Here is an 18,222-nt window from a genome sequence, read left to right as displayed (position 1 = left end):
ATGAATAGTAAAGTTCATGCTAATAATTTAACATTTCAAATTCTCTTTACTTATAAAATTAAATAGCAAACACCACCACAATAAGCAGAGGGACCTTGGAAGAAAGGACAAGGCTTTATATATACCTTTACTTTTATCTATTTATTTATAAACTTTATTTATTTATTTTTGGCTGCGTTGGGTCTTTGCTGCCGCGCGCGGGCTTTCTCTAGTTGCAGCGAGCGGGGGCTACTCTTCATTGTGGTGCACGGGCTTCTCATTGCAGTGGCTTCTCTTGTTGCGGAGCATGGGCTCTAGGTGCGCGGGCTTCAGTAGTTGTAGCACACGGGCTCAGGAGTTGTGGCTCGCGGGCTCTAGAGCACAGGCTCAGTAGTTGTGGCGCACGGGCGGAGCTGCTCCGCGGCATGTGGGATCTTCCCGGACCAGGGCTCAAATCCGTGTCCCCTGCATTGGCAGGCGGATTCTTAACCACTGCACCCCAGGGAAGTCCCATATGTACTTTTAATGGTACTTGTTTCCTGCTTTTTGAACCACATTTTTATTTTGCACTGGGCCCTGCAAATTACACTCAACATTTACATCAAAGTGGTTCTGTTAGGATTAATCTGTGGGTATACCATAAAGGCCTGGTAATCAGTTTCTGATTGTATTTCGATATTATATCTTTGATAGAACTACGTTATCAATGGTGTAATAAACCTATAATAAGATAACTAATAAAGGAGCTATTTCTTCCCATTTATGACATTATAACCCTTCATAACTTGGTCTTATTTCATTAAGCTAAAAGGATTAGCATTGCCAGGAAAACGTCACATGAAAAATGTGATGGGCAGAGCAAGGACTGCTAATTCATATTAAAAGTCAGACATGTAAAAAAAATCCATCAAAACCAAAATAAGTTTCCTTCAAGGGTGGGGTATATTCCAACAAGTTTCAGCTGAGATCAGGTTTCTCGGGCGTGGTACTCTGACATTTAGTCGTGAGGGCTGTCCTGTGCACTACAGGATGTTTAGCAGCATCCTTGGCCTCTACCCAAGAGATGCCAGTAGCACCCTCCCTCCAATCATAACAGTTAAAAATATCTCCAGACATTGCAAATATACGCTGGGGGGCAAAACTGCCCCCGTAAGAACCACTGGCTTAGATGGACAAATGAGATGGGTAGTAAAGTGCCGTATAGCTCTTGAGAGCATCACATTCACTTCCCTACCCTCCAATGCCTAAATATCATAAACACAGACTCCCTCCAACTAAGATCAACAAATACAAGCGACATGGATACAGGAAAACTAAAGAATTCTTTTATTTAGTGAAAAAAGAGTGGGCAAATGACAGACAGCTCACATACTGTTAAACAGGACAAAAAGGGAAAGAAAAAGAGTAGAGACATCATAGTGATGGATTTTCACAAAAGGTGACAGATTTAAACTACAGAGCAAGGGGATATTTATAAGCGAGATGTCAAGGTATTAGTGACCAATCTATATCCAATTAGGTTTTCTCTAAGCTCAAGAACATTTAAAACCTCAGACTTAAATTTTAACTCTAGACGTGACAATTGTAAGCACACCACTTCAGTCTCTTAAAACTTCTAAGTGCTGCTCCTGGGTAAATATCTTTTTCTAATATCATTTCCCCACCCCAACATATAGAATATAACATTTCATGTTCCAGTAGTAATCACACACAGGATTAAAAACCCAACTGGCCAAGAAAGCGTTATTCTTTCTATGAAGCGTTCTTTACAAAAGAAAAATGAAAGGAGTGGACATTGGTACCTTTTTTTTTTTGCGGTACGCGGGCCTCTTGCTGTTGTGGCCTCTCCCGTTGTGGAGCACAGGCTCCGGATGCGCAGGCTCAGCGGCCATGGCTCACGGGCCCAGCTGTGGAATCTTCCGGACCGGGGCATGAACCCGCATCCCCTGCATCAGCAGGTGGACTCTCAACCACTGCGCCACCAGGGAAGCCCCATTGGTACAATTCTTGCTGAAAAACAGCAAGAGTAATACCAAACCACCCTGCTTACTATAGAAAAGGCACGGCTCGCAGAACCAAGTATACAGGCTATAGCAGTAGAATACCCATCGTGAAAGGGCTGGCAACATTAAACACTGTACACAGGTCTGTGTCTCTGGGTCAGGCTAGCGCATGCCCAGGATCTGTCTGCTTTTCAGTTGGTAAGTTTTTTCAATGTCTGACAGGGCTTGAGCGCGAAGCTGAGCAGCATGAAGCCTTTTTTTCAGGTCCTTGCACTTGGATTTGAAGGTGAGCTGACTCTCAGAACTCTCACTCCTCATGATATTCTCCTTACTCTCCCCACTGAAATGAACTTTCTTCTTCATTATCGAGGATGTAAGATCAAAAAGTTCTTTAGAAAAAAAAAGAAAAAGGTTTTTGAGTTTCATGAACAGGAGATGAACTCCTCCATACTTATCAAACTTACCAAAATATTTATTGTCAGTTTGCATGTGAAATCTGGGTACCTGTTTATTCTCTCTGGGATAGGAGTGTTAAACAAAATTCAACTGAGCAAATATTAAAGATCTTACTGGCTTTATTCAACGATTCATAAATCGGGCAGCATCCCATCCAGAAGACAGAAAGGAGTTCTAAGGAGCTGTACAAAAGGAAAGGCTTTTATAGGTAGAAGGGGGCAGGACCAGGAAGTTACACCAGCAAAGGGGGGATTGTCTGTGGCATGGTCACCGTCCTTTAGGGGACGGCAGGGGTCTATCAGGCAGATGACCTCACTAGTGCTGACCAGGTAATTCCAGATTAACTGGTTTAAGATTCCATTCCTGAGAGAGGCTGAAACTGAAAGTAAGTTAGGTATTAAGTCCTGATTTGGTGACATTTGGTGACCAGTGACTCCATTTTGGATCTGTTGTCTCTTTTTTAACAGGTTAGGGGCATGAGGTTGGCAGAAATCAATCAGCTTTTTAATCTGTAGCCAAAACTCAAGGAACCTATGTTTTATTCTCTCACAATCAACATTCCTCTTAAGGTTAAATGCACTGAGGATTATGGGCCACAATATAAAACTTCTGGAAACCAATGTTATTTATCTCTATGCTTGAAAGCAAGTGCCATTCTACCTAGAACACATTACTTCCAGAAAAGTATGGAAGCAGAAGCTCTTTTTCATAGCGAGCACCTACAGTTTTGGCTAAATACTTCAGAACACATTTTAAAGCGGCTTAACTGACCAGACACTTCTTCCAAAAAGAACCTAAGCAAGACTCAGCATGGTAAAAGTAAATCGAGTTAACAGTGAGTGAACTGTACTTTTAACATGAAAAAAATAATAATCTACTTAAAGTGGCTACACTATTAGGAACTGACAACTATCTGGGGGTTGGGGGCTTGAAGGTTTGAATTCTAAAATCTATTTGTTTTTCCTTTGCGTTCATTTAAAGGAAATACGTTCAAATATTTACTGAGCTCACTGTATGGGTTGTTGTGGACCAAACAAAGGCCCTATTGTGGTAGGAGGAGATAGACCATAAACAAATAAACAAGCCCACAAGAGGAATACTTGAGGAAGGTATGTGCTGTGAAGGAAATGAACACGGAGAGAGGGAGACAGAGGTGCTGGGGGTGTTGGCAGTGATGAAGCTGCATAATAAGGTGACTTCTGAGCAGAGACCTGATGAGAGTGAGGAAGTAAGAAGTCTCGTGACTATCTAGAGATGAATGTTCCAGTCCAAAGAAACGGAGACGCCCTGAGGGAGGAGCAGGCTGCACAGAGAAACGCTGCCCTCCGACTGTCCCAACTTCCTATTTCATACACTGCTTCTCTGCAAAGCATTTTAGGAGACTGCTTTTAGGCCTCAACTCTTGTTTCAAATAGATCCACCTTTATTACCACAAACACCTATACATTTGTAAACAGACAGTGACAACTGTAAATCCTACTAATAAGACAGTTTTATAAGAAAGTGTTTAAAAAAAGAATTCGTATTTCACTCAACAGACTAAGTAGAGCCTTTAAAAAGATGCTGTTGCCTACTGTCATGATCTCAATTTATTTGTTTTCCTCAGGTCTGAATTCTATAGCCCAAGGATGGGGAGAGGATATTTCCAACTGTCTTGAGTTCACAAGGGCACCCCCTCCCCACCGCTTTGTTGCTTTTCTTAGGGCTCTGACATGCTCAGTACTTTAAAACACCTCCTACCCACATTGGACACCATTCCCACAGCTCATTTTAAGTCTTTGCCATGATTCGCATACCGGTAGATTCTTCTACCTACGTGTCCTACGAAGTGAAACACATCATCCTTCGCCAGCTCTTCTCACCCTTTGCTCAAAGACTCTCAGGGCAAGATGTAAATAAACTCTTTGACTGGGAGAGCCGTCCCCAACAGGACCTTCCATATAATTCTCGGCAACGGGCCTGAGGCATGACACTTACCCAGATAAAAATTCCTCCTCACTCTATCACAGTAATCATGATTTAAGTCTAGTTTATCTTTATGGATGGCAGTGTGGAATCTAAGAGAAGCTGAAATAAACATTATAAAAATACCGAAATGGTAGATAGCAATATTGAGAAAAACGAGATTTACTTCCATCACTGGTTTCATTTGTTTCCATCACGTATTACAGAGCATATGCAGGTATTAAGCAGTCACACTTTGACATACACGTTTCAATTGGAACGGGTCTTAGCAAAGATCCAAAAGTGATGGCCTATTCTTCAGTTGGCTTATCACACCTTTTAAGCCATACTTTCTATGCAGGATGTGGCAAATATGAGTTGGTCGTGTGGTAATAGTAAAATGCTAGGATTTTCACTTGAAAATGGAGAGAAATGTAGAGTTTTGAAAATATACCCAGAGAAAAACCTGAAAGGCACAGCATTTTTTAAAAATGAACTAGTTTTTAAAAATAAATATCAAATACTGAACACAGTTTGATAAAGCAAATAAAACCGAAGATGAAATCATCCTGACTCATTGCCTCATGTCTCTGATCACAGTTAAGTCAGTCATTGCTAAAACACAATTTTTATCTCCACTGAAATGCATATATTCAATTCACTCCATCATAAAATTCAAGACTCTGGAAATTTAAAGGGCTGCCAAAGCCACCTTCGGGGCAACGCTGGTGCCCATTTCCTCATTTGTGGCACCAACTTCTGGTCTCTGAGCTGGTTCTCATACCTGGACCACCCGCCAGAGACAGGAACTTCTGGTCCTTCAGCAGGCTGTAATTCCTCAACAGACTTTCTGCTCTGGCCAGCTTGTTCTCTGCCAGTCTCTCACGAACACAAAGCTCACGTTCCTTCTCTTTAAGAAGGGAATGGAACGAGAAAGAAAGAAATTAACAAGTGGCATAAACAATTCACATTTGGTAATCTTACCGCTTTTCCTTATCGCTAAGGCTAACAGCCTGACCTCCGATGAGTCATGTTTTGTGAAGGGTTTCCTACTGTATACTCCAGCCAACCGGACTGTTCCCGTTTCATAATGCTGTGTGGTTAGTATGTTGTATGTTGTCTTAGGTTTTCTCCTAAGGACTGGCTTAAGCACAAGGACAAAGTCAGCTTCAACCTTTGGTTGTGATTTGTGGGAATAACTCATGGGGGAAAACAAAGAGCTACTGCCATCCCTGCTCTCCGCGGAGAAGGGGCAACAGTTCATTTTCCGGGCATTACCCAGCTGCGGTACAAACCCTTCTCCCTCTGGGTGAATGACAGCACCCAAATAGAAGGGAAAAAAACCACAGCTCAGTTAGGTGGTACTAACAAAGGCTATTATTTATTCATGGCCCAGCATTCAGAGAGTTCAGATTTCAGCTGCTTTGTGAAATTACAAAACACTCGGGAAAGTTTTAATGAAAAGTTTTTGGTTGTTTGTTTTTTGTGGGTTTTGTTTTTTTTTTTAAAGAATTCTTTTGACAGAAGAGACAAAGATTTTCAGGTAAGCACAGGCTGTACCTCCCACAGACAGCGTATCTCACAGTACTAGACAATTATCATTAGGAAGTAAAACATTAACAAACGCATTTAGATGCTTTGTAAGTACGTTTAAATAGAAAAAAACTTATGAAGTCTGCATTGGCATTGAGCTGCAGAAGCGAGATTGGGTGAGCCGTGAGGGGGGAAGGAGACAGTCGCAGCCCGTCTCTTCCCTCGATGTCAAAATGCAGAGCTGCACTGCTGCTGCTGCCTTGCAGAATCCTAAAACCTGGGTAGCAGCTCTCACTTTAGTGGAGTAGACAGAGTTTCAACATCAAAAACTCATTACCACCCAGTCCGTCAATACCCATCAGAGTATTTAAATATCTTGTACCCACATGCTCTGTGGAACTGCCCAGATACATCTAGTCTTACACACTGTAGGATTTCAGACCCGGGCTGTGTTGGAGCAGTGTATCAGAAGGGAGAAGCGCTGGCAAATTCTAAGACCTTCTTTACAATGGGAAACCTCAGGGTCCATATATTAAGAAAGATAAAGAAAAGAGTGACTCTGCAGTACAGTGTGATGGCTACTGTGCTGGGCTGTCACAGTTAGGGCCCAACAATGTGACGACAACAGCTGATCTCAGAGAAAGAGGCTCAACGTGAAGGTGCGGCAAGCTTGATGTGCATATCTTGGTTTCGCAAGTATTTATAAAAACCTTCTAATAGAACACAGACGTGAGATCCTCTGTTCAGATAGATTTTCACATACATTAGAATAAGCTTCCTGGAGCTCTCTGTGCTTCACCCCCACTCAGACTTACGCTCCAGGTTTTCTTCCCTTGCTCTGAGGGCTCGCTCCCGCTCCTGTAACTGTATTTCCTTCAGTTTCAGCTCACTCAATACAGGGCTGGAGTCCTGCAACTTTCCTGGTTCTCCTAGTCGCCGCCCTCTTCTCTCAGGATTTCTCCTTTGCTCTTCTGCAACCAAGTCTGCTATCAAAGGATTCTCAAGAATTTCTTCAACAGAAGGTCGATGGTAATCCTGGGAAAAAAATATTCGGTGTTACAGGCACATTACATAATGGACTACTCATCCTGAAAGAGCAGTTACATTTAAAACAGCATATATTTCCAAGACAAAAGAAAGGACTCCTTTACAGATGGGTCTTTTCTTTTCTTACTTGGCAGCATTATAGTTCAACATCTGTATATACTACAGAGTGATCACCACCACAAGTTCAGTTACCATCCATCACCATGCAACTGACCCCCTTCGCCCATTTTGCCCATTCCCCCCCCTGCCCCAACACACACACATGGGTCTTAAACACCTGAAAAATAAGCTCACTGGTGGCTTTAACTCATGAGGTTCTGGGTCCACAAAGTAATGCAGATTTTAACTTACCTTTGTTCCCCTTTTAACCTAAGAAGGCTCAATCCCTGTGCTGTGCTGGGTAGCGTTGCTAGGGTCGGTCTGTTTCAGGGCACGTACTGCCCTTGCATCTCCAAACTACATTAAGCAGGGTGCTCTCTCACCGACCTTCAATCCTGTTACTTCACCTGCATCCTTCCTTCTCTTTGAACTCCCACAGCATTTAACTCTATTCTTACCCAGCCTGATCCCTAGGACATCTCCCTCCCCATCCCACTGACAGATTTTTTTCTACATAATCTCTTTATTTCCCCTCTACTCTTTTTAGTCAGCCCTCCCCCACGATTTCCATCTCTAATGATCTCTAATCTCTCAGAGCTAGAGGCAGAGTAATAAGGTATTATTCCTGGCCCCTTCCTGTACCACCTGCCACTTTGAGGTAGGCAAGGACAAGGGGAACTGAGGATTTGGATCCTTATTGCAATCTCTCCTTGCTACCAACCATCTGTTAGCATGGCAGAGTGGGATGAGACACAAAGAAAGCACAGAAGGCAGGCCTGCAATGTGCCAAGGATACATGTTTTCACTCGTGGTAACAGTAGATTTAGCTAAAGAAATATATTTAATGTTTCTTTAGACTCATTGCTCCACGAGAGGATACACTGCAAAACTTAGCTGAGAGATGGAAACATACAGTATATCATCTTATAAACTTTACCTTTAAATTTAACATCCTTGTAATAATGTCATTTAACTCATCAGAGTAACGATATGGAATTCGCCTGAATTTGCCTTCTCTGATCTTCCCAGCTAGTTCTTTCTGGTTGAAAGCTGTAAATGGAGGCCTGGGGAAAAAAATTTTTTTTTAAATGTAAAAATGAAAATATATAAGAAGAAGCAAACCAAAAGCAGAGTTTAAGGTCCAGTTTGTATTTATGTTTCTACTTCTGGGATCTTCTTCTGTAGCTAAGTTTCCCAACCTTGGCACTACTGACATTTGGAGCCATATGATTCTGTTTTGGGGACTGTCCTGTGCATTGTTTAGTATGTTTTGCAGCATCACTGACCTCTGTCCATTAGATGCCAGTAGCTATCCCTAGTTGTGACAACTAAAATGTCTCCAGACATTGTCAAATGTCCCATGGGAGGCAAAGCTGGGGGGCAAAATTCCCCTTCACTGGTTGAGAACCACTGCTCTACAGAATACTTTAGAAGGGAAAAAACAGAAAGAAAAAAGGGAAAGAATCAGAACTCTTTCCTGTCCAAACCCTAGACTGCTTCTCTAGATCTTTATTTCATTTCTTCCACAGGCTTGACCTATATGCTCTCCCCTTGAGCTAAGCTCAGTCTAACAGAGAAACATCTAACCAGGTTAGAAGCTTGAACAAGTCTAGATCCAGCCTCAGGGATTATATTATTAATTTGTAAATAATTTTTTTAACCTGTCCATCTACCTTAATTTTAACCCACGGTATGATTCTTTCAGACTTGAATGTGCATGGATGCTCAAAAAGCTGACCCTGGTGAAAGGTGACAAATCTCTCTAAGTGTTAACCTCAGACTAAAAATCTGTCTTCATTATACTTACATTAATGCACACAGTTCATACAGCAAGCAACCTAGTGACCAGATATCTGACTTCTCATTGTAGGACATGTGATTCATTTGCTCCTTAAGGGGGGAAAAAAAAAAAGGTAAGAAAATAGGAGTTTAAAGTTCATTTTGTTTTAAAACTTATAAAATTAGTCCTGGGACAAAAATGGAACCTTAAAGTTTGGTAATATTCACTCAAGGAAAAGAAGGGAACAAATTTTATATTATAAATATTTTATATCTATAACAAAAATTTCAAATACAAAAGGCTGATTACTCTTACATTAGATCTTGTATCATAACAACAAAAAGATGGTACTTTATACTTTATATTCAAATTTATAATGGAAAAAAGGCAATGATGTTATCCTAATACACTGTCATATATAATTCATTCACTTATTTTTCATTCGCAAATATTTATTATGTTACTACAGGCAAGGCACTGGCAAGTTAAAGGTGAACATGAGATAGCTCTACCCTCTACCCTCAAAGAATTCATAATCTAGAAACTCCATTTTAAAAGAACCAGAGAAAATTCTAGAATAACATCTAGCCCACATTTAAATGAATATAGACATAAATGGCTAATTGAATCATTCATTTATATATTTTTCCCTTAGCCCACTTATATACCACAGTAGTAAGTAATATTCTCACTCCCTATTTTAATTGTTTGCCTTTCTTCCACACGTACAGTAACAACAGTCCACCATGGCTCTTATTCTCAACAGAGGGCACAGAGGCAAGTACTGTACTGAAATCTTCAGAAGTCTTCTTAGTAATTTAAAGTCCAACAGGGGAGTCTGGTACCGCTTCCTGACAATCCCATAGGGAAGGCTAAACTGGTCTATTTACAAGGGCAGGGGGGAACAGGAACAAAAGAATTGTGCAGGTTTCAATTTTTCCAAGAACCACCTCTGGATAATTTTCCTTTATATCAAAGGCTTTCTATTTGGAATCTGATCCAGTGAGAAAACGACACTGCTCTGGCCATGTCTAATCTGAGTCAAAAACAAAATCACTGGGCTTCCCTGGTGGCGCAGTGGTTGAGAGTCCGCCTGCCAATGCAGGGGACGCGGGTTCGTGCCCCGGTCCGGAAGGATCCCACATGCCGTGGAGCGGCTGGGCCCGTGAGCCATGGCTGCTGAGCCTGCGTGTCCGGAGCCTGTGCTCTGCAATGGGAGAGGCCACAACAGTGAGAGGCCCGCGTACCGCAAAAAAAAAAAAAAAAAAAAATCACTAATTTACAAAGTTTTATACTGTAGTCAGATTGGTTAACATAACTAAAAAAGACTGAGAAAATCCTGAAAATGTTTGTGAACAGCTAAAAAAATAAATCTCTCTCCATCTTTATCTGCTCATCTTTCATATACAACACATTAGTGCTATCACTTATTGATTCAAGCTCTTCAAAAGTCACTAGAGAGCCATAAACAGTTCATACCCTTTGACCCAGAAATTTCATTTCAAGAGCTAAACACCAAGGAAATAACCAAAAAGGAAGAAAGAATAATTCATACAAAGACATGCATAGCAGTGCTCTTTAGAATGGTGAGACATTTTGGAAACAAAATATTCAGCAACTGAGGAAACAGGTAAATGGGTGGACTCTGCAGCTGCACTGTAGGAAAAGGCAATAAAAAAAGAATAAGTACAAAAAGTTAACACCGCAAAAATATGTTGTCAGAAGTGAGTGAGCCTCCTGAGCCCTGAACCTCCATGCACAAGAATCACCTAGAAGGTCTGTTAAAATACAAAGTCCAAAATAAAAAGTGGTGGAGGACAAACAGAGAAAAAAAGAGTTGAGCACAAAGACCTGTCCAGAGATCCAAATTCACTGGATTTGGGGCTCAGGACTGTGCATTTTAAACGATCACCCCAGATGAGTTCCAGCTGGTGTCCAGGACCTATGGCACTTTGGGAAGTGCTGCTCTTGAGGGCAGAGACAAAACCTATCTCATCTTTGTGATCCCAGAGCTTAGCACTTGGTAGTCATTCGATGAAAGCTTGATTTATATTGCTAATACAGGAACTTAATGGTCTGGTGGTCCATTTGGAAAAATATAAATTTAAAATAAAACAGTATTGTTAATTCTTGGCTATTGGATATTACTAAACAAACAAAAAGTTGAGTGTTTAGCATTAAGATGTTTAAAAAGCACCTAAATTCTGAAATACTTACAGGAGACATATAATAAGGTGTGCCAACAAATGTTTTTGCAAAACTCGTATCGTGGTTTAATATCCTAGCTAACCCAAAGTCTCCAAGCTTAACGTTTTGCTTGCCATCCAGGAAAACATTGGCTGGTTTCAGATCCCGATGCAGCACAGTATGACCACCATCACTTCGTCTGTGACATTCCTTTAGGGCCAGAGTCAACTGAGTCATCACTCGAAGAACAAACTCTTCATCCAAGTATTGCCTGAAATCAAAGCAGTAATACAGCCTATAACTTCTGAATAAAACCATAACAAAGATAGGATGATGTGAATTATCTAGTTTTCAAAGTGTACACATAGGGAAATAAATTGATATGAAATATGGGTGCTGACGTACCAGGGATTTTCTAAAGTACCGTGGACCCACCAAACAAACACCAGAAGACTCTTCCGCATTACTAAGTACTCTGTCCCTGATCCTAATACAGGATGCTTAACAGAAGCAAAACTAGGCCCATTTAAGAGATTTTACCTTTCCTTGGTCCCCTTTGTAATTGCACTAGCCAGGTCCCCTCCTTCACAATATTCCATTACAATGTACAGTGTTGTGTTGGTTCGGTCAATAATTCTATCATAGTATCGGACGATATTTGGATGCTTCAGCTCACGAAGTAAATTCACTTCAGAAACAAGCATGTGTTTCTCAGCTTCTGTCATGGAGCCATAGTCCAGTTCCTTCCAAACTAAGATCTGAAATAAAAATTTCCAAGGCACAAATAAACTCATTATACTCAAAACCTTTTTAAAAACTTTTAAAAATTACTTCTCTAGTAAGTAGATCATACAGTGACATCATCTAATGTAGTTCAATGAACCTAAGGACCCCTGAGTTTACTTCCATAATCTTCCCCCAATTTTTCAGCAGTAAATGATGCAACAGAGAGTGACGAGGTACATTAGACCTCCCCCAACCCCCTAACCTCCGTTGCTTAGTCAAAGCTGGTCAAAGCTGGGGTAGAGGTAGTCAAAGTCCTCGAGCATTCCAAGTCAAGATTTCCAAGGTAAGAGAACTTAAACTTAGTAAAGGTCCTTCCGTCAGAGCCAATTTCCTCTCCATTGTTTCTTTGTGTAAAGTCTACCTACACACCTTGGGAAATCTGAATCCAACAATCCGAATAATGGGTATTTTAAATGAATTCTGACTACAAGACATAAAAGTTCGACGTGCTGATGGTCATGACCGAGAGGGCTCTTCTCTAAAAACAGGTCAGGAGGGCTTCCCTGGTGGCGCAGTGGTTGGGAGTCCGCCTGCCGATGCAGGGGACACGGGTTCGTACCCCAGTCCGGGAGGATCCCACATGCCGCGGAGCGGCTGGGCCCGTGAGCCATGGCCGCTGAGCCTGAGCGTCCGGAGCCTGAGCGTCCGGAGCCTGTGCTCCGCGACGGGAGAGGCCACAACAGTGAGAGGCCCGCGTACCGAAAAAAAAAAAAAAACAGCTCAGGAGTCAGCTAGCTGTCACCAACTGAAGGCCCTTAGCAGGTCAAATTGGGAAAAAGGAAGAAAATGGAAGAGAAAGGAAAAAAGACGGAAAAAATATATATACCTATAACATAAATATATAAAAATGCGCAATCTCATGTAAATAGCAAAGCGGTGTTATGTATTTGACAATATTCTATTTGGCACATTCTATTAATTTTATTTAAAGATTAAGGACAGATTCACAAATGAAAAATTTTTAAAAAAAAGGAAAAAGGGACACAGTTTCCCATCCCTTGAGAGACCCAGGACCGACACAGACCTGAGGGGAGATGGCTAACTCTTCTGAGCACCCTGCCTTCCAGACGCACAGCCCCAGGCCCCTCGCTTCCCTTCGGCGGCAGAGGGCGCGCCCCCCGCAGTTTGCACAACCGCGGCGGGGGCGGAGACAGGCACCGAGCCCGCGCTCACCTTGCCATCGCTCTTCCTCCGGATCTTCTGGCAGCGGCCGTAGGAGCCCGTGCCAATGGTGTACAGCACCTCGTAGTCCTCCGCCCGAGTCGGCATGGCCAGACCCGCGCAGAACACCTGAACGTCGCACCACCGTCGCGGATATGCCACCACCGAGTCGGAGACCTCAAGTCACAGCGCCAGGCCGCCCCAGTCTCCAGCCCAGTTTAACCGTCGCGGGCCCCCGCCTCGCAGTCTATTGGCCTGCGGTAAGGCCGCTTCGCCTCTCTGATTGGCTAAGAAGAACACAACACCCTGGGCATCTTGGGAAAAGTGTATCGCTAGGCAACCGCGTCGGCGTCGGTGTCGGCGTCTGCTTCCGACGTCTCGGGAGAAAGGGGCGGGGCTAAAACCAAAGAGAGGGCGGGGCACAGAAAGCCGCAGTGCCAGGCGGTTCCCCGCCACACTGTTCCTCTGGCTGAGGTCGCCAAGGCAACCGAAGTCCAGAGACCGCTCTTCAGACTTTTCTGCTCACTGCCTCAACCAGCTGCCTTTGCACTCTGACCTCTCACACAACCCATTCTCTGTACGCGCCCTCCTCTCTCAGGTTCCTGTACCCTGAGCCCGGGGCAGGGTTACGCTAAAGTCTGGGTGAGAACTGAGTACAGAGATGAAAAGGACTGTCTCTCCCTGAAGGGTGCGCGAATAAGTGCTGACAGTGCTGCGGGACTGTGTACAGTGCTTGCGGGACAAGCACTTTACATGTATTGTAAAGTAATAAAGCAGGAATTGGCGTTATTTCCGATGAGGAAATGGAAGCACAGGAAGGTTATAGTATTTGCTTAGTTCCAACATCCAGGAAGAGAAGAATAAATGCAAAAACAGTGGATACTCATAGTAATGATTTAAAGTTCACACATAACTTTAGGATGTAGTCCTCATAGAGAGACTATATCTTTGAACACCAAACTTAGAGGCCTGTTTAACATGCAGAGGGTGTGTACAAAACCTCAGGGTGCAATATGGAAGTCCCTGATGTTTTGGAATACCCAGGAGAATATGGTGGCTCTAAGGCAGAGAGAGGTTTACCTTTAAGACTCCTACAAATTTTTTTTTTTTTTTAGAAAAGACTACCAAATAGGTTATAAGGGGTGCCAAGCACATAGTTGATTGACAATACTTCATTGAATGCAGCCTTTTCTGGGCATGCACAGAGACAAACACTTTCAGCTCGCCCAGCGAGATGGAACAGTCCCACTTTTACCTGGGAGAGGGGACCTGGAGACCTCCATCCAAAGGTGGAGGAGTACTTTACAAGAAGGCTAATAATTTGGCAATGCATAAATAGGTCAATTTTCTTTAAATATCTGATCAGCATGGGATTGAAAGTAACTTGATTTCCTATTAATAAGAATTACAAACCTCTTTATGTTAAAAATAAGGAATTTATTACCTGCACTGAATATAACATAATTGGAATTGCCAGCCAGGAGATTTTTAAAGTAACATTCAAGGGCACTGTCTTACCTCAAGGGAATGGAACCAGTTTAGTTTTCAAAAGTTATGTAAGGAGCCACAAGTGGCTCAGTTAATTGGCTTTATATTTTTTTATTTTAGTACCTCTTAAAGATTGACATCCCTGGAGCTCTTTCGCTGGCCCACCTCAAATCCAACCCTGTACCTTCTCTCTGGCCATTCTTATGCTCTGATGCTTTGCCCCAATTCCCCAAACCCGGCACACTTTCTCAGTTCCCTCCTACCACCACCACCTTTGCACCTGTTACTCCATTTGTCTGGAATACTGTCCATCCCACTCCCTTATCCACTCCCCTACCCCTGATCATGTCTGTCTAGAGGACACAACTTGTCTTTCAAGACTCAGTGCCAACTTTCTCTCCTGTACTCTGGAAAGCCTTTCCTAGCATCCTAGAACAAGCAATTCCTCCATCTATAGTGTTCATAAACCACTTTGTACATAAGTCCACCTTAACTTGTTATTTATCATTATTTGTTTATATGGATCTCACAGTGGCTCAACTTCAAATTCCTTGTAGCTAGCATAAGCCCTGTAATAAAAGAGGCATGCAAAAAATCTTTGTTAAATGAAAATATGAGAAAGCAGCTTATTAATAATCATGTAAGAATTTGGATGAGCCCTCAAGTACTCACGTTTCGATAGCCTCCAGCCCTGTGGCAGAGACTAAATACTGGGTAAAGAGCCATCCCAAGAGTATGGAGAGTGGCTCCTAGGCACATATGTTCATTCAGCAAATATTTATTGAGCACTTTTTATGTGCCAGATATAATGATAGGAATTAATATGCTGAGTGTTCATTAGAAGAGACAGAGATGGTAAAGAGTGACATGGGTATGGCATGACAAACCCTAAAAACATGCCAAAGTTAGCCCATATCATTGGGTGGGAGTGAGGGGCAGGACAGCCTAGACGCTGAGAAGAAAGAGACATTAATGGCTGAGGAGCATGTGGAGGTCGATCAGGAACACTTTAGAGGAAATACCCCTTCCCCCATCACTTCCTCCCTCCTTCCTTCATATTCCACCCATCCTTTAAGACTCAGCTCAAGCCCAGTTTCTTCCCTGAAAAATTCCCTGGCTGCCCTCAACCCACGGTGACCTCCTAAAAGAGCAATTAACTGTGTTCTTTACTCATTTAGGATGTGCCATATAATAGTCTGAATTACTTGCTGCTCATGTATATCTATCTTACCTGACCTATTAAATCGAAAACTCATCCTTCAACAAATATTAATCGAGGCCCCGCCAGGTGCTGAAGATACCCCAGTGAGTGGGACTGACGTGCAGTCTTGGAGGTGGAGACAGTAGATGTACCAAGGAGACAGAGAAATGCAACCATTACAAATTCTGCTAAGAATTAAGAAAACAAAGAACTGAGACAGAAATGGAGAAGACTACAAAGACTACATTGAAAGAGAAAACTAAGAGATGACCAGCTCCATAAGGGTGGGACCAAGGCTTGAACTTGTCTATAACCAGGCTCCCACACCCAGGGTCTGATTCAGTGTCTTCACAATTTTCTTGCTAAATATGCTGATTGTTGTCAGTTTTAATTTAAATTTGGTGAAATCTCAAATAAAGAGATTATTTGCACTATGTCTGTGTGTTCTGCTCACAAGTGCTCTACAGGTGTTCCCAAAGACACCAACACATTTTTTGGAAGACTAATGGGCACCTCCAACTTAACGTGTCCAAACTCATACTCGAGTTTTGTCCCAGACTTGTTCTACTCACTGTTTTCTTCGTCTTAAGTAACTAATGCAGGTGATTTTTTTGTTGTTTCTTTTGTTCACGGCAGTATCTCCAGCACCTAAAACGTGCCTGGAACGTCGTAGGCACTCAGTTGGCATTTGTACATTGAAAGAATGTACCAGCGAAGGAACAAACAAATGAGCCATCATACTCCATTGCCCTCGGCTTCCCTTTATATGTTGCATTAAAGACCCACTAGAGGGCTGTAAATCACCGCATGATAAATGAGGAGTCAGTACGTCTGCACCAACCCACCCCCAGACCTGTCCTGAGAGGTCACTTCGAGATTTGCATATTTAGCATTGCAAATCTCAGAAAAGATGTTTGTGTGTCTTATCTTCACACAGTTACTTGGAGCCATCTGAAGTCATGGATTATGGAAATTCTTTAAAGTGCTTAATAAAGATTTCTAGAAATAAAAGAGAGAGAGAGATTCTTTCGAAAGAGTAGAAGCTAAAAGATGTTAAAAAAAGGTGCACGACAAAGTATGTGCTCAATAAATAACCATGTTCTAGAGGAAAGAATGAGGTGTTATGGAGACTGACCCTAATAGCGACCCACCACTTGATCTAAACAGAAGGACAAGATGAAGCTAAGAGACAGCTTTGGGTTTAATGGCAGGCAGCTGATGGAAGAGGATGACAAGAAATTTTTCTTTGAGACCACATTGTGGCTAGTTCTAGCTCTGTCACATTTTAAAGAGGGATAGCGTCATGCTTGCACCCAAGGGTACAAGTTAGGGAAAGGCTGACTTTTGTTCAATACAAGGATCAGCTTTCAGACAAAGAGCCACCCACAAATTTTATGTTTTTTTTAATGATATTTGTATATTCAGGATATATATTATCAAATCTCTAAGAATACTGGTAATATAAATTGGTTAAGAAGAAAGTTAGAACGAATCACAGATGCTGAAGCCATAATGTGTATCTAAGGGACTTCAGGAGCTTTTAGAGAACACTCCTAATTTTCCCTTCAGGGGGCAGCACAGTGAAATTGTAGGAGCAGTGAGCAAACGGTCTAGGGACCCAGGTTCGGCTAGTTCTGTTTTGATGAACTGTATGACCTAGGGAATCCACTTCACCTCCCTGTAAAATGAGGGTTTTAAATGTGATGACCTTTAATGATCCTTCCAGCTTCACATGAAAACTGAAAACTGAAAACCCTCCTCCTGAAAACTCACCGGAACTGCTATCAGAGCCGGAAAGCTGGTCTGCTTAGCCCTTGGTTTGACCCCAGATAACAGCTTTTATTAAGAAGCTATGTCTGCATTAGCTTTCTCAACATCCTCTTCATTCTTGACTTTTATCAGCAACATTTACTGAGTAACGGACACAGTGACAGGTGCTGGAGATAGAAAGATAAAAGATCAGCACTTGCCCTCAAAGAGGTTCCCCTGGAAAGGTGAGACGTGTAAATCAGCTCTCCCTATTCAGTGTGATAATCTCTCTGCAAGAGCTTACCTAAATGTCAAGGGAACCCAGAGGGAGGAGCCAGGTTCTGATAGGGATGGCAGGGAGTGCAGGTCAGGGCAAGTGTTCCTGGGGGAGGTGACCCCTGAACTACATCTAAAGGATGAATTAGAATTAGGAGAGAGGGGACTGTGGTTGAAAACATGAAGGCATGCCATGGCCTGCAGGTTAGCGGACCAAAGGCTGCCTGTGGTTACCTCGTGAGACAGCCAGTTAGGTAAGCAGGATGACCCAGGAGTTGAGGCAATCTTCTGAAGGTGATGGAGTCACAGTGGAAGCTTTGAGCAGACGAATATTACCAGGCTGTGCTCTAGAAAGATCCCCCAGTAACAAGATAGAGAATGAACGTGGGAGGACAGGAATATGTTACGAGAGGTTATGGTAACAACTCAGGAGGAAATGATATCGGCTGAAATGAGGCAATGGAGGAGAAGGAGGGAGTCTAGAACCGTTTGGGTGGTAGATTAGATGAGATACGGTGAGCAACACTATGTAG

General features: G+C 42.5%; 1 protein-coding gene across 2 annotated transcripts; it reads right to left on the bottom strand.

Moving 5' to 3' along the window:
• Window positions 1-1,988: 1,988 nt before the first annotated feature.
• On the bottom strand, window positions 1,989-13,184 carry NEK2 (NIMA related kinase 2). Of its 2 annotated transcripts, none has more exons than XM_065879545.1 (8): window positions 12,988-13,083; window positions 11,569-11,786; window positions 11,059-11,299; window positions 8,869-8,951; window positions 7,999-8,125; window positions 6,731-6,950; window positions 5,167-5,292; window positions 1,989-2,371 (listed from the first exon to the last, which is right to left on the bottom strand). In XM_065879545.1, exons 1-8 carry the CDS (start codon window positions 13,081-13,083, stop codon window positions 2,145-2,147), a joined length of 1,338 nt encoding a protein of 445 aa, XP_065735617.1. In that variant the 3' UTR covers window positions 1,989-2,144. The 2 variants fall into 2 exon arrangements, with proteins under 2 accessions (XP_065735617.1, XP_065735626.1); XM_065879554.1 differs by lacking the exon at window positions 1,989-2,371 and adding an exon at window positions 4,565-4,797 and having other exon boundaries at window positions 12,988-13,184.
• Between the last annotated feature and the right edge of the window lie 5,038 nt (window positions 13,185-18,222).

This window comes from Phocoena phocoena, chromosome 1 (genome assembly GCF_963924675.1).
Source record: "Phocoena phocoena chromosome 1, mPhoPho1.1, whole genome shotgun sequence".
In the NCBI taxonomy this organism is placed as follows: Eukaryota; Metazoa; Chordata; class Mammalia; order Artiodactyla; family Phocoenidae; genus Phocoena; species Phocoena phocoena.
Note: the sequence above shows the minus strand (reverse complement) of the source record. Positions and strands in the feature narration are given on the sequence as shown.